Below are 13064 nucleotides of genomic sequence, written 5' to 3' on the forward strand. Positions count from 1 at the left end.
TTTATTTTAAACCAGGAAACACTTTAAGACAAAAACTGGTTCACCCAAAGGACAAGTTGCCGACTCAAAAACAGAGCAATGTAGTTTATTCGATCCAATGCAGTGAAGAAAGTTGTAAAGAACGTTACATAGGTGAGACGAAACAGCCTCTACACAAGAGGCTTTATCAGCACAGAAGAAATACTAGTTCAGGACCTCAGAGCGCCGTGTATCTCCATCTTGAAGCCTCTAATCACTCGTTTGAAGACGGTGAGGTGAAGGTTTTAAGCAGGGAGAAAAGATGGTTTGAAAGAGGAGTCAAGGAAGCTATTTTTGTTAAAAAAGAAAGACCTTCTTTAAACAGAAATGGAGGGCTTAGGTTTCATCTTCCTGTTATTTATAATGGGATTCTGAACCCCTGGAAAGGTAAAGGACATTCAGATGCTAATCAGGTACTCAGGGTGGTTGAGCCAGGGTCTCACAAAGACAAAGAGGATTCTAATAGCCCATTAAGATTCTGAATAGGCTAGCTCGGTAGATACAAGGGGGAGTTTCTGTTGAAACAAACAACTCTTTCTACTTCAGGAAGGCTCCTCCCAATGGGCGGGTCTTACCACAGAACAGTATTAATATCGGAGTTCTCGACCTAAATTCTGTTATTGACAATGACTCTTGGATGAGAGTCGAAACGTCTATTTTTTCAAACTGAGTCCAGATGACTACAACTGAAGCTTTTTCTACTATGGAACACGCCTGGACGAATGAGGGATTACACCGACATGTTGAATAAAGCCTTCAGGGCTGAAAAATCTTTTTTTTTAAACTATACATATAAGTATTGAGCCTTTTCCTTAAGAGTTTGACATTGCAGTATTGTAACACATGAATTGGTTCTTTTTAATTCTGTCCTTCTTGGAGAGAGGGGGAAATTATATTTTCACTCTTCAAGGTTCAATAAGCCACAAATAAAAATGGCATCTTTCTCTTTTCATCAGGCAAACCTCATCACTGTGGGTGCCCCTTGGAGAAAAAGTTGCCCTACAGTTTCAGAGTGAAATTAAGCACCTGAGGCGGCACTGTGCATGCAAATAAAAAGGCGGAAATTGACACTTGACACTGGCATCGGAGGAGGAAAATCTGGAAACAGCAATTTGTTTCAAAGGAATATCATAAGTAAAATATATTTTGGAAGTAATACTGCATAGAGATAGATATATTAGAGCTAGGCAATATCATTTTCCCTGATTGAGTCATCGCCATCATCAATTAGATTTAATTTTGGCTCATTAAAAACAAATAAAAATGTCTTTCAATATTCATTTCCTGAACATAAACTTTTAATTGGAGCCATATAACACACCATTTGTTTTCTTGTTTTTCTCCTCCTAATCTTGAAATCTACTCCGAACAACATTCTTTTGACATGCACAGCCCTATTTGTTTTCCTTGGCCACATTTGTTTTGTACTTTATTACACATAAACATTGTCTTTTGGTTTGCAAATGACTTGAATCTTCACTTTTTTTTATTTATTTCATTTCAATTGCACTTAATAGATGTGACTTTAAAAATAGATCAGACGACTACTGTTACTGCAGCCTGCATTACTTATTATCATTCTCCAGTGTAACAGCTACATTTTCTTTTACATTTTCTTTTTAGCCAACTACTACTACTTCTACTGAGTTACTGTTTACTACTCGGGTGTAAGAACGATACAGCACATTATAGACACTTATTACTACAGACGCCAGTGAATAATATAATGGTTTGTAATATACTTAGTAAATACAAATTATCCCATTACATGTCTTCCTTTCAGTACAAATGGACGGGAATGTAAACAAGGAAAATATTCAGAAAATGGTTGCATGAATTGTCTTCATGTGGAAAGTCTGGGAAGCCGATATAATGAACCCAAATGAATGCAGCTTTGTTCCTCTTATGTGTGGTTGACTTCACACTATGGGCCTAACTCGTCATGTAGTCTTTCATAACCTACATAACCAAGGCACTCTTGGTTATGTTTGTAACTAGCCTGGGAAAAGATCAGGGGGTTTACACGTGCGGCCTTTAGCAGTCAACCAGGGGCACAGAAGAGTCGGCCAGACATAAAACTAGTGAGCGGTTAACAGGAAATGAGACGAGGAGAAAGGAATTCAAGATGGATCCAAGATGTAGTTTAAAAGGCAACCCCGCTGTCACCCTTTGCGATCTGTGTCAAACTAAAAACAGCGGCGAGAGGAAGTGAAAGTAAGGGTGTAACATATGTGTAATAAATATGGACAGTGGGTTTCTTTTGATGTCGTTGCAAAAATACCAAAACAGGAACGGAAAGAGTACTGTAAGTCATTACTGTCTTTCATATTTCCCAATAAACAAATCGCAAAGGCAGCAATTTTTTAAGTACCTTTACAAATGACAAAATATCCCGCCTTATTCTGCATAAAAACTGCTAATCGCGTAGTTTAGATCAGTATAAACATGTTCATACATATGATTATTGCACTGGTATTATTTAATATGTGAACTTTAAACAGATGCCTCTTATTAAAACATAAATTGTCAGATAAATTGCAATTACCGTAGATATTTTCCCCAAACCGCACAACCCTGTTTAGAGCTTACATCAACACAAAATATATCAGTATATTAATGTGGAAAATGGTAGCCCCAGTGGTACAATCTTATCACCAAATAAAGCCCCTCACTTTTTCCATAACAAAATCAAGTGTTCCAAGTAATCATAGCGCCACATTTTAAACGATACAGATCTGTGTTAATCAGATTGTAAACTATTCTCCAACAAACTACACAAAATACCAATCCTTCACTTCCTTTAACTTGATAGCATGTTTTGTTCGCAGCGGTGGAAACACCCACACATTTCGAACTCAGTGCTCCTTAAAAAGTGAACTCCGAAAGGGGGATTTTTGTTTGTAAGTCACAGAGGGAAGGAAACCCAGGAGTGCTTCAGTTATCTATTGGCTAATCATCGAGTAGTGTGTTTAATTAAGCCGGCAAGACGGAGGTGGGAAAATTCACTTATTGACCTGTTGCTTAAAGAAATGACAAAGCAATTTTTTGTTCGTGTACTTGTTTTACACAATGCTAAACATGCAGACAGGTCACATGTTGACTAATGCACCGATCACAACACATCTAACATTTCAATGAACTGCAGAAGGAAAACCACACTTTTTACACAGCCACCGCCTAAAAACCGACAGCGGGTTTCAGTCAGGTGGAGTTAATTTATCAACAGATTCATCCCCGCAAAGACAAACAAAGAACGGTCACATGATGCAGTTGACAGGGAACTGTAAAAATGCTGCACACAATGTAAGGTTTCTAAAATGCAAGTGTGACGCCAAGTTTAACGCTTTAAGTAATAACTTTACTTTACAAATGTGCAATCTTGCTTTAGATTATTGGTGGGCAATACTGACACATTAAAAACTCAAGATTTTTTTTTTCAGTATCTTGGTAACAATATTTTAACAATGCATCAGGAACGTGCATAAGATTCACTACAAAAGTGCAGAAATTACCCTTGTTTGGTAGACAAAAGTATGTATTATTCTGCTGTCATTTTTAATAGTTGTAGACAATACACTCAATATTCTAATTTTGCATATCTTCAAATCAACTGCGATATTATAGTATTTATTTTTGTTTTTATGTCTCTCACCTCTTTTACTAACTATTTATAAATGAAAATAAGTACTTGAGCAATATGTGAGGTGACAATGCTTGCAGTTTATTACACACTTAAAGCACTGCACTCTACAGCTGTATTTAGGTCCTGGTTCTATTCAACTCCAGTCAACCATAACAACTGCTCCAGAGGCCCGAACAGTGGAAAAAGACATTTACAGTTGAAGTCTGGCTGTGCAGCTCAGGGTTGTTCAGTTACTGATCAAACCAACACTGTGTTGTTTCAGAGAGCTAATGTTCACACAGATCTGTTAGACCCAATGGAAAATATGATGAAAACAAAATGACACAACAACCAAAAACATGCAGCAAACTTGAACATAAGATAAGTTGTCATTTATTTTTTATTAAACCAGGAGGGAAAAAAAGAGTTTCTGTTCAGATCTTATGTGGAATAATAAAGTTGAACTTAACTGAGCCTATTACTTAAAGTGTTTGGTAAAATACTTGAAAGACAAAACAAATTATAAATGGTATGTAGAATCTAATAAAGATATAACAATACAAAAATAGTTTATTCAAGTTAATCGAAACGTAACTGATTAATTTGAATATTCTGAATGACACGTTTTTAATTATTTAACAGCCTAAGTTTTCTGGTGGACGTCATCTATTTGCCTGATTTACTTGCTTAGAAAGTCCAAAATTATGGCATTAAATTTAGCCATCTCCATGGAGACACACATGTGATGCACCAGACCAAGTTACACATCAGATCAGTGGAGAGGCGAGACATACATGTATTTAAAACAATAAAAACACCTGTACTTGATAATAAATGCAAGATAGATCTGTTTAATCATATAGTGTGGAACATTCCAGGTAAAGCAATAACATCTCCACTTGAACAGTTACACTGTGCACATAAAGGACGGATCATTTTGCTTCAGGGCACAGGGTCAAAGCACTTAAAAACACCAGTATTTTCATTCAGGATGTTTGTGTTTCCAAACACAGTGGAAGGAGAGTGGGTTTCGTTTCACAGCTTATAAGTCGCGGTTATGTCTCAACCTTGACACTTCCTCAAGACCCACTGTTGGTATCCATTCACTTAATTCTCAGAAAGCTGTGTGTTTGTTTTCCTAACATCCAGTAAAGCTATTAAGCCTGCAGCTCAGAACGCCCATGTTTAAACTCACCGTGGCTGCAGGAAACACTCATATCTTTGGCACAAGCCTAAGACTCAGAGAGGCTGCACTGACCCAACTCTAAAGGTAAAAATAACGTGGGGCATGTGAGGATGTACTGGCTTGTTACTGTAGGAAAGGAGGGACAAGAGTTTCAAGTAATTATATTGTGGTGAATTTAAGGTTTTGAACTTCAACTAAAACATTTACATTACCGATTAATTGCCATATCATCATATGATCTAGTAAAAACATTTACTCGAGACAGCCTGCACATATATCCACGGGTTTCTACCTCTTTCTGTCTCATGCACTGAGCTCTGTAAATGTTTTGTGAGTTGTGTCAATGTCAGCTGCAGAGGTGACTCCAGTGCGGGCGAGAGGTGACTCCTGCGGGCGCCTGAAGGACGTCCTGAAGAGGGGCATTTAAGGTGGCCCTGTATTTACCCTGCACTGTCCCTGACGCTGGGCCTATGCCACTGAGTAGGTAAACCACAGTCTAGTCCAGGCTCAAGCATTATGAAAGACCAAAGCTTATCATCTCCAGTCAAGACTCATTTTGATATACACAGTAAAAAAGAATGAACACGGAAAATACATGGGGGGATAAACAATGTCGAGGATTTTTTTTTTTTTTTTTTTTTTATGTAAAGATTAAAAAGTGTTAAATTGACAGTTTTTGACGGGAAGCAAAGTTTAGGTCCTCAACTGGCTAAGTAACAACGACGGATTCCATTTTTTGACTATTTAATATTAAGTTAAAGGTGGTTTCAAGTGTGACACAATCTTAACATTAGGGCTGTGAAAATGTGATTTCAATTACTCTAATTGAATTACTAATCAATTACAGAATTATTGTGATTGAACATACAATTCATTACCTTCTGTTCAGATGTGCAATCATTCTGCCCTTCAAACCCTTGAGCAAAGCCACAACAGAACATTAATAAAATATAATAGGTCTATTTATTTATTCATGTGCTGCAGCTTCTTCTTTTATGCAACATATCCCATTAAAAAGATATAACATGCCGTCTTAAATTGTTAATCACTATGGCAACAGTCCTAAATAGGTTAATTGTTGACAGTGTAAAATAAATATCCAAGAAAAAAAATGGTCTACCGGTTTATAACTAGTTCAGTGTATTTTTCTGTCTCAACTGGCAGTATACATTAACATTAAAGTAACACAATCTCTTGTAACATACAGTAAATAATATGCCCAAATAATTTCCTTTTTCCCCATTGCCTGTCCCATTCATTGTGGTCAAGGGGACGTTTGGTCTCCTCTGCTGTCCAGCTGTCAGTGCAGAGGAAGGGGTTTGTCCCAGTCCCTCCCAGGATCCCCCCGGGGCGACCCAGCCTCCCACTCCTGCCCTGAATGTGATCCTTCTCCTTCAAAACCTGTAATTACCGCCTCATTTGCCCGGCGAGTGGAAAACTACAGTCCAACTGAAAGGACACTCGTATTGTGATGACAACAATAAACATGATGCTGCCGGCTTAAGTCTTTGTGGTTATACCTCACAAATACAAAACAGTGCCTTGTTTGGTGTAGCTCAAAGCTTAATTCAGCCACAGCGCTCAGATACTAGATCTAATGTTTCAGGCCAATGTGCAAAATGCAGCCATAAAATAATAAGCACTTTACTGCCACAATAAAAAAGGCAATACAAATAACTGCCATGATTTATTGACTGATAAATGATACTAATAATGTTTCATCAAATCCAAACAAATCGCTCCAAAGTTTATGCAACAATGTCTTACTTCAAATTGAACATACTTAAAATGTAGGTGTGGATTTATTTCACGTGATTTATTAAATTATTTATCTTGCGACATACTAAATATATTGCAATAACACCATGGCCCTCTGCATCTGACAGACATGTACCGTTTTAAGATGAATGCGATGAAAAACAAACCAAACTTTTTACCTATGATTTTCCTTTTTCAGTCTAAATTAGCAGTGATTTGGTCTTCGTTTTGTCTCTGTTATGTGTGAGTCAGAGTTTGACTAATACATTAAGACATGAACATATTTGTTTTATTTTAGCTAAACTTCTTGTATCAAAAAGTATACTCAAACATCTCAATCATATCAACAGCGCAGTACTTCACAGCCATATTGCAATCATGTTCAATATTGTGCAGCCCTAATGTTGACGTGTTGAACAATAAAAAATGTCATAACGCATTGACATTTAACTTCTTCACACAAACCTGCTGCTACTAGGACAGTGTTAAATAGAACCACCAAAGCAATCTTCCAATGTTCCCTCAAGCGTTATAACATGACAACTACAGTGTGTTTCTTTTAGTGTCTTTTCCGCGCCTTGTTCTGGCCTTATTTCCTCACTCCTGGTCACATCTGTGTAATGAAACTTTAATAGGTCCACGTTTAAGGGCCGTTACAGAGAGCCCCGTGGCACATGTGTTGTTGTTAATTAGTGCCGAGTCCCTGGTCCAGCTGTGCCACTGCAAAATCCCCCCGCTCTCTAACCCTGACGTCTTCACTGACAGACGACCCACAGCCTGCTGCTCTGAATGAGACGCCACCTTGGTCCCTCACCGTGTCTCAAACTCCTCATGCATCTGGTCTGTGTTAGCTTGTTGCCATGCAGGAACAAACACTATTTTTCTCTTTTGTAGTCTGTTCCAGCCAATCAGGAAGAGAATCGGGGGTAGTTTCCTGTTTCCTGTGCAGGTCCCAGACAGTACAGAGTCCTGGTAGCGCTTGTTCAATCATCTGCATGTCGTGGAAGTCAAAGACAGCCATAGCATCGCCTGGTAACGACAACGCTCGCTCTCTCGCTCTCTTCCTCTGTCCCCTTTCTATCTCTAAAACTATAGCAACTGCATGTTCGGTCGAGGAGCCAAGGAAGACAGAGGCAAAGGCGTCAGCTTATTATCATTCAATAAATGATGGATGGAACAATAATGGGAGTCAAGATTTGTTTTCATTTTTGACATTTTTCTGTTATATGGTAAAAATGTAAGCAGCAAAGATACTAACTAACATTCATTCTGCTATTTATTTGTTGATAGTCATTTGTTTTTTGATTTTTTTTGCAATATAGTGCATTTATTTTAGCATTGTTGGAGATAATCCTGCTTTAGTGTTACAGTGTTGGTAATAAATTTGATTAAATATTATCTTGGACAAAATTAAGCGCTAGTGAGTTACCGTACTGGGGGGTGCACGGTGGCAAAGGCGGTTAGCGCTCTTGCCTCCCAAGAAGGAGATCATGGGTTCGATTCCCGGACCAGACCAACATCACATGATCTCTCTGGGTGGAGTCTGCATGTTCTCCCCGTGTTACCGTGGGTTCTCTCCGGGTTCTCCGGCTTCCTCCCACCGTCCAAAGACATGCATGTGTTAGGCAAAATTGGTAACTCTAAATTGGCCCTAGTGAATGAATGTGAGAGTGTCTGTAATGTCTATGTCTCTGTGTTGGCCCTGCGACAAGTTGGCCACTGTCCAGGGTGTACCCCGCCTAAGGCCCGAAGTCACTGGGATAGGCTCCAGTCACCCGCGACCCCGAAAGGGAACAAGCGGTAGAAAATGGATGGATGAATGGATGGAGTTACCGTACTACAATAAAAAATACAAAACAAATTAAACAGTGAATTAGTAAATTATTATATTATTATTATTATTATACAGTACAATGTCAAAATCTCGTCTCTCTAAAACCCAATCTCATTCCTTATCTCGCCTTGTGGGAAATGGGTCTCTTCCCAATTACAACAAGACATGCATGATCTCTCTCCTGCTCTCTTATGCTCTTGCACTCTCTCCATCTCGCTCTTCCCCTCTCGCTCTCTAAAAACCATGGCAGATTCTTCGCTGTGAGTCATCCCGAAGCCCCGGCCTCATGCCAAAGGACACGCTCCACTCCTGACTTTGATGAAAACAATGTGATGCAAGGGTTACACAGACACAACATAGCAGAGAGCCACGGGAATCAGACTAATATGTTTGAACAGTCGCTGCTAGGAAACTAAACACACCATTTTCATGACGCTGTCGTGAATAATGATGGTAAATCGTGTCCGAGAAGTGACTGAGATATGCAGAGACAAGCGTGTGGATGTGTTGATCCACAGTTCTGTCAGGACTATGAAACCAGATTGTTCCCATTATTATTGTAGGAAGACAAAATGCAGCCACTACAATAATCAATAGATAGTTTAAGTATGCATTTTGCCTGCCTTCCTGTTTTTAATGTTATTCACTGATGATGACTCAAGCACATCCTTGAATCAAACACTTACATTTCTGAATGCAAGAAGTCCATTCACAAAACTGATTTCTAGCGTCATTCAAAAATTGCACTGGCACTAACAAGTCCTATGGGGTTTAAATATTACAATTCTCCTCTGAATATCAAATATTTTGCTGTTCTTTCTTCCTTCTCTTTGTCACAAGCAATTTTCCAGAGACCAGCACTGTATTCATTGCACCATTATTATCACACATTGTATTAGTTTGAGAGCAACAGAGATTTACTGAATCTTGGCATCACTACACTCCCCACATCCCGCTACTAGTCTGTTTGTTGTCGTTTTCCCTTCCTCTGCTCAGCCCTTCTGTCGCAAGTTTGGACTCAAAACAATGCAGACTGTACAGACAAGATCAACGGACAGCCAGTAAAAACATCCAACACCCATAATATGCAAGTAATATCAATATTTAACAGCACAATAAATCATCAAATTAGAAATAGAAGACTTAACTTTGCAGATAAAGACTTTGCCCAGTAAATGTGCCTTATGTGAAAGATGATAAGCCGTTAAAAGCTACTGACAATGGAGATGAAAACTTTAATGCATGGTGGCTTTAGTATTAAACATTTCTTTACAACACAGCATTTACAAATATAAAACATTTAGTAGTCATGAACAGCTAAATATGTATAATCCAATTGTCAACTCTTGTGGAAGAAGAAGAAATGTTATTGTTGAATGGGCTAAGTCGGTCAGTATTCCAAGCCCATGTTTAAAGACAGACAAGGTTGCATCTGGAAAGACGACAGGCCACTAACGAAAACAATTGTCATACATTGCACAGGATCTGATCAAAGTTATGCATTTTATTTTATTTTGACCCTTTCTGTATCTTAACTTAAGTCCATTCAAATATTAGTAGTATAGTATAGTAGCTAAATTGTTAGATTGAATTAACAGTGTAATTAGAATAGTATTTTTTCTTTATTTTTGATTGGATATTTTTATTCTCCTGCTGTTTCTAAACAGTGCAACACTGTGGGACACACAAAGGTTCTGTTAAGTTATATCTCAATCAAACTAAAGTATTAAAGAAGATGTCTGCCATCCATTCAATTTTTCCTTTTAATTAGGATTCACTATTCGTGAGATACAGTTGGAGGTGCGTATTAAAATGTATGAGGCAAACTGCATGAGTCAAGATCAATGGACTCTACAGACAGATCTGCATAAATACTCTGCCTCTCCACAATGGCCCCAAAGGCCTCTTCATGGCGTTACTCACTGATCTCAAACCACAACATGCCACAAACCGGGTTAAACACTGGTGACCATGTTAAACATATTCAAATAGGCCAAAATAGACAAAAGCTTTAGTCCATAATGAGGGGACAGCTTTTTGGACGTGGGAGGAGCAAAGGAGGGGTATAATTTGATTTGAACAGGAGTCCCCCCCAAAATGTGCAATTACAAAAAACTATTAGGATTTGCTGTAGTGTATTCTATAAACAATATATTCTTTATATTTATAAGCACCCGAATTGCACATATGCCACATTTTCTCCACAAAGCTCTTTCTCAATGTCTTCATTTTCATTTCCATCTCAGAATATTCAGTCAAAAGGAGCAGAGAGTGTGATTTGAATGACAAAACCACCAGCTCCAAACCAGACGGATCTGCTCTGGTTCTGGGTCTCTTCTCTGCTTTGGCCCCTAAATGTGGAGCGATCCATTGAAGCGCTCAGACTGGGGGGGTGGGTAGGGATTTGTTCTCTTACCTATTTTTATTTTAACGCTCTGAAACACCCGGAGTCCTTCCTCTTCCACTGCCATGCTTGCGCCGTGGCTCGGTCCCTTCTCAGATACACGCAGTCCCGCTCCTCCAGGGGGGTCTGTTGTGGCTGCTCCAGCGCGAGGTTATTCCAGAGGTTGTGCACATCTAGGCTGTATCCGAGCCGCGCTGCTGCTTTCTCCGGGCTAATCACTGCTCCGTGCCCGAGGAACGAGCTGCCTGGTCCCACAGCAGCAGCGGCGGCGGCGGCGGCGGGGACAAGGGGCGTGGCTCTGCGCTATGCCCCGCCCACACGTGTCCCCTTGGTTGGCATGACGCTCGTGGCGTGGTCAGGGCTCAGAGGGACCAAAAGTGGAACCTTGATTTGTTTATTTGCATATTTTTTGCATTAGCCTTATAACTAGGACTAAAGCTATAGTGCGTGGCATTAACTCAGGTGTGTTGCCATGTGGATGTCTTGTCTTGGACCAGGCAGGGGTAAACATGGGAACAACCTGTAGAAAATGAAAACATACATCAACAGCTAGGTTGAATTGCTAAATAATGTAAAGAAGAAGCTAACAGAGGCTAACACAACTGAGATATTTGGCTGCTGACATTGATCTTAGACAAAGATGTGTTCAGGTAGAAAAGGATATTGGATCCATTCAGGTGAAACCAGAGTCAGTGTCCTGTGTTTGAGTTTAGGGCCATGCCTCTGAGAGGAGTAAGAGGACCACATACTGAGTCTGAACAGGATCAGGGAGAACAGCCATGTGGGAAACATGTGAGGAGCCCTCATGTAGCTCAAGTGCTTCTGCAGGTCAGGTGTAGGCAGGGATTATTACCTGCTTTAGTACTGCTCTAATCTAATCTGTCTCAGCCTTCTCATGGGAACAACAGCATCATCAGGACCCTTGTGTGTTTGTGTCCTCCACCACTCAGTTTCAGAAACCAAAACATCTGTCTAATTATCAGCTGTAGAGTGATAATGTAGGTCCTTGTGTGGCACATCCTGTGCAATTAGCACTGTGAACAACATTTACAGTAATTTGTGCCATGTCATTTAATGCCCTAGAGTGATCAGCTTCAGTTACTTGCAGTTTATAGCATGCTGAAGTAGGCCTATCTGAAGTGCATACAAAAAAAATAAAAATGTATGACAGTATTGGGGGCTACGCCCTGTGGTAAACCACAAACTTGCGTATATGGAAGTGTATAAAAACAGTCAGCAAAATGACTAACAACAATTCAAATACATTGCCTACAAGGAGGCAAGTTAATTAATGGAATAATTCAAATGCAACTTCATCTTCAACTACATCAGGAATAGTTCTACAAAGACAGAGAGTGACAGATGGTGATTGGCATGTGCAAAGTTAATCCTGTTTTACAGAGAAAAATAAGACCTTTGCGATTAAAGCAAATGTCAATAGAGTGAGGCTGGCAGGTTTTGAACTTTTCTATAACAAAAGAAAAGACCATGAGTCTTTAAAGTAAGAGGTGATGTTTGTGCACAAATCCTCCAGAAAGGCTACACAATAATGTCATAGGGGGAAAAGTAATGCAAATATTTCTCTACAGTGTAAACACTAGACAGTAATCCAAACCTGGGAGATGCAAGGTATGCAAGTATTTCTGAATGGAGACAGGCGACATAAGTCGACATAAGATCTTGTAGAATCCTAGCTGTATTACAGCACAACCTAGTGGAGATTTAAAGGAATTATTGAGATTGTATAATTACTTTTTATATCTACTTTTTTAATATATATATATATATATATATATATATATATATATATATAATTTTTTTTTTTTTTTACAGAACAGAATGTAACACACACATGAGACAGACATCCAAATGACATACAATGAAATCAAGGCACACATTGTTCAAAATAAATGTCCCATTTAGGCCAAAGTTTGCAAAAATTTTTTTATTTTAAATTAAGTCAAAATGTCTATTTTCAGTCCAGTCCCTGATCGTTAACTCTGTTTGTGTCTTTCATTTTTTGGGATGGCTTTTTTCTGCTGCCAGAAGTATGTTCCAGAAGTATAGTAGAAAAAGCTTCAGTTGTAGTCATCTGGACTCAGTTTGAAAAATAGACGTTTCGACTCTCATCCAAGAGTCATTGTCAATAAAAGAATTTAGTTCGAGAACGCCGATATTAATACTGTTCTGTGGTAAGACCCGCCCATTGGGAGGAGCCTTCCTGAAGTAGAAAGAGTTGTTT

At 39.1% G+C, this 13064-nt stretch overlaps 1 protein-coding gene across 4 annotated transcripts in view; it reads right to left on the reverse strand.

Annotated features, from left to right (window-relative positions):
* The window catches only part of rasa3 (RAS p21 protein activator 3), a 54117-nt gene extending 43014 nt beyond the window's left edge, over positions 1-11103 (reverse strand). For 3 of the 4 annotated variants that reach the window (XM_072464701.1, XM_072464700.1, XM_072464698.1), the window contains exon 1: positions 10835-11102. In XM_072464701.1, coding sequence (XP_072320802.1) covers positions 10835-10889 — 55 coding nt within the window. In that variant the 5' untranslated portion in view covers positions 10890-11102. Of the gene's footprint in view, positions 1-10834 lie in introns of all 4 variants that reach the window. The other variant, XM_072464699.1, reaches the window with a different exon arrangement.
* Between the last annotated feature and the right edge of the window lie 1961 nt (positions 11104-13064).

This window comes from Eucyclogobius newberryi, unplaced genomic scaffold, assembly GCF_026437365.1.
Source record: "Eucyclogobius newberryi isolate DKJ021-1_F unplaced genomic scaffold, fEucNew1.0.hap1 SCAF_5, whole genome shotgun sequence".
In the NCBI taxonomy this organism is placed as follows: Eukaryota; Metazoa; Chordata; class Actinopteri; order Gobiiformes; family Gobiidae; genus Eucyclogobius; species Eucyclogobius newberryi.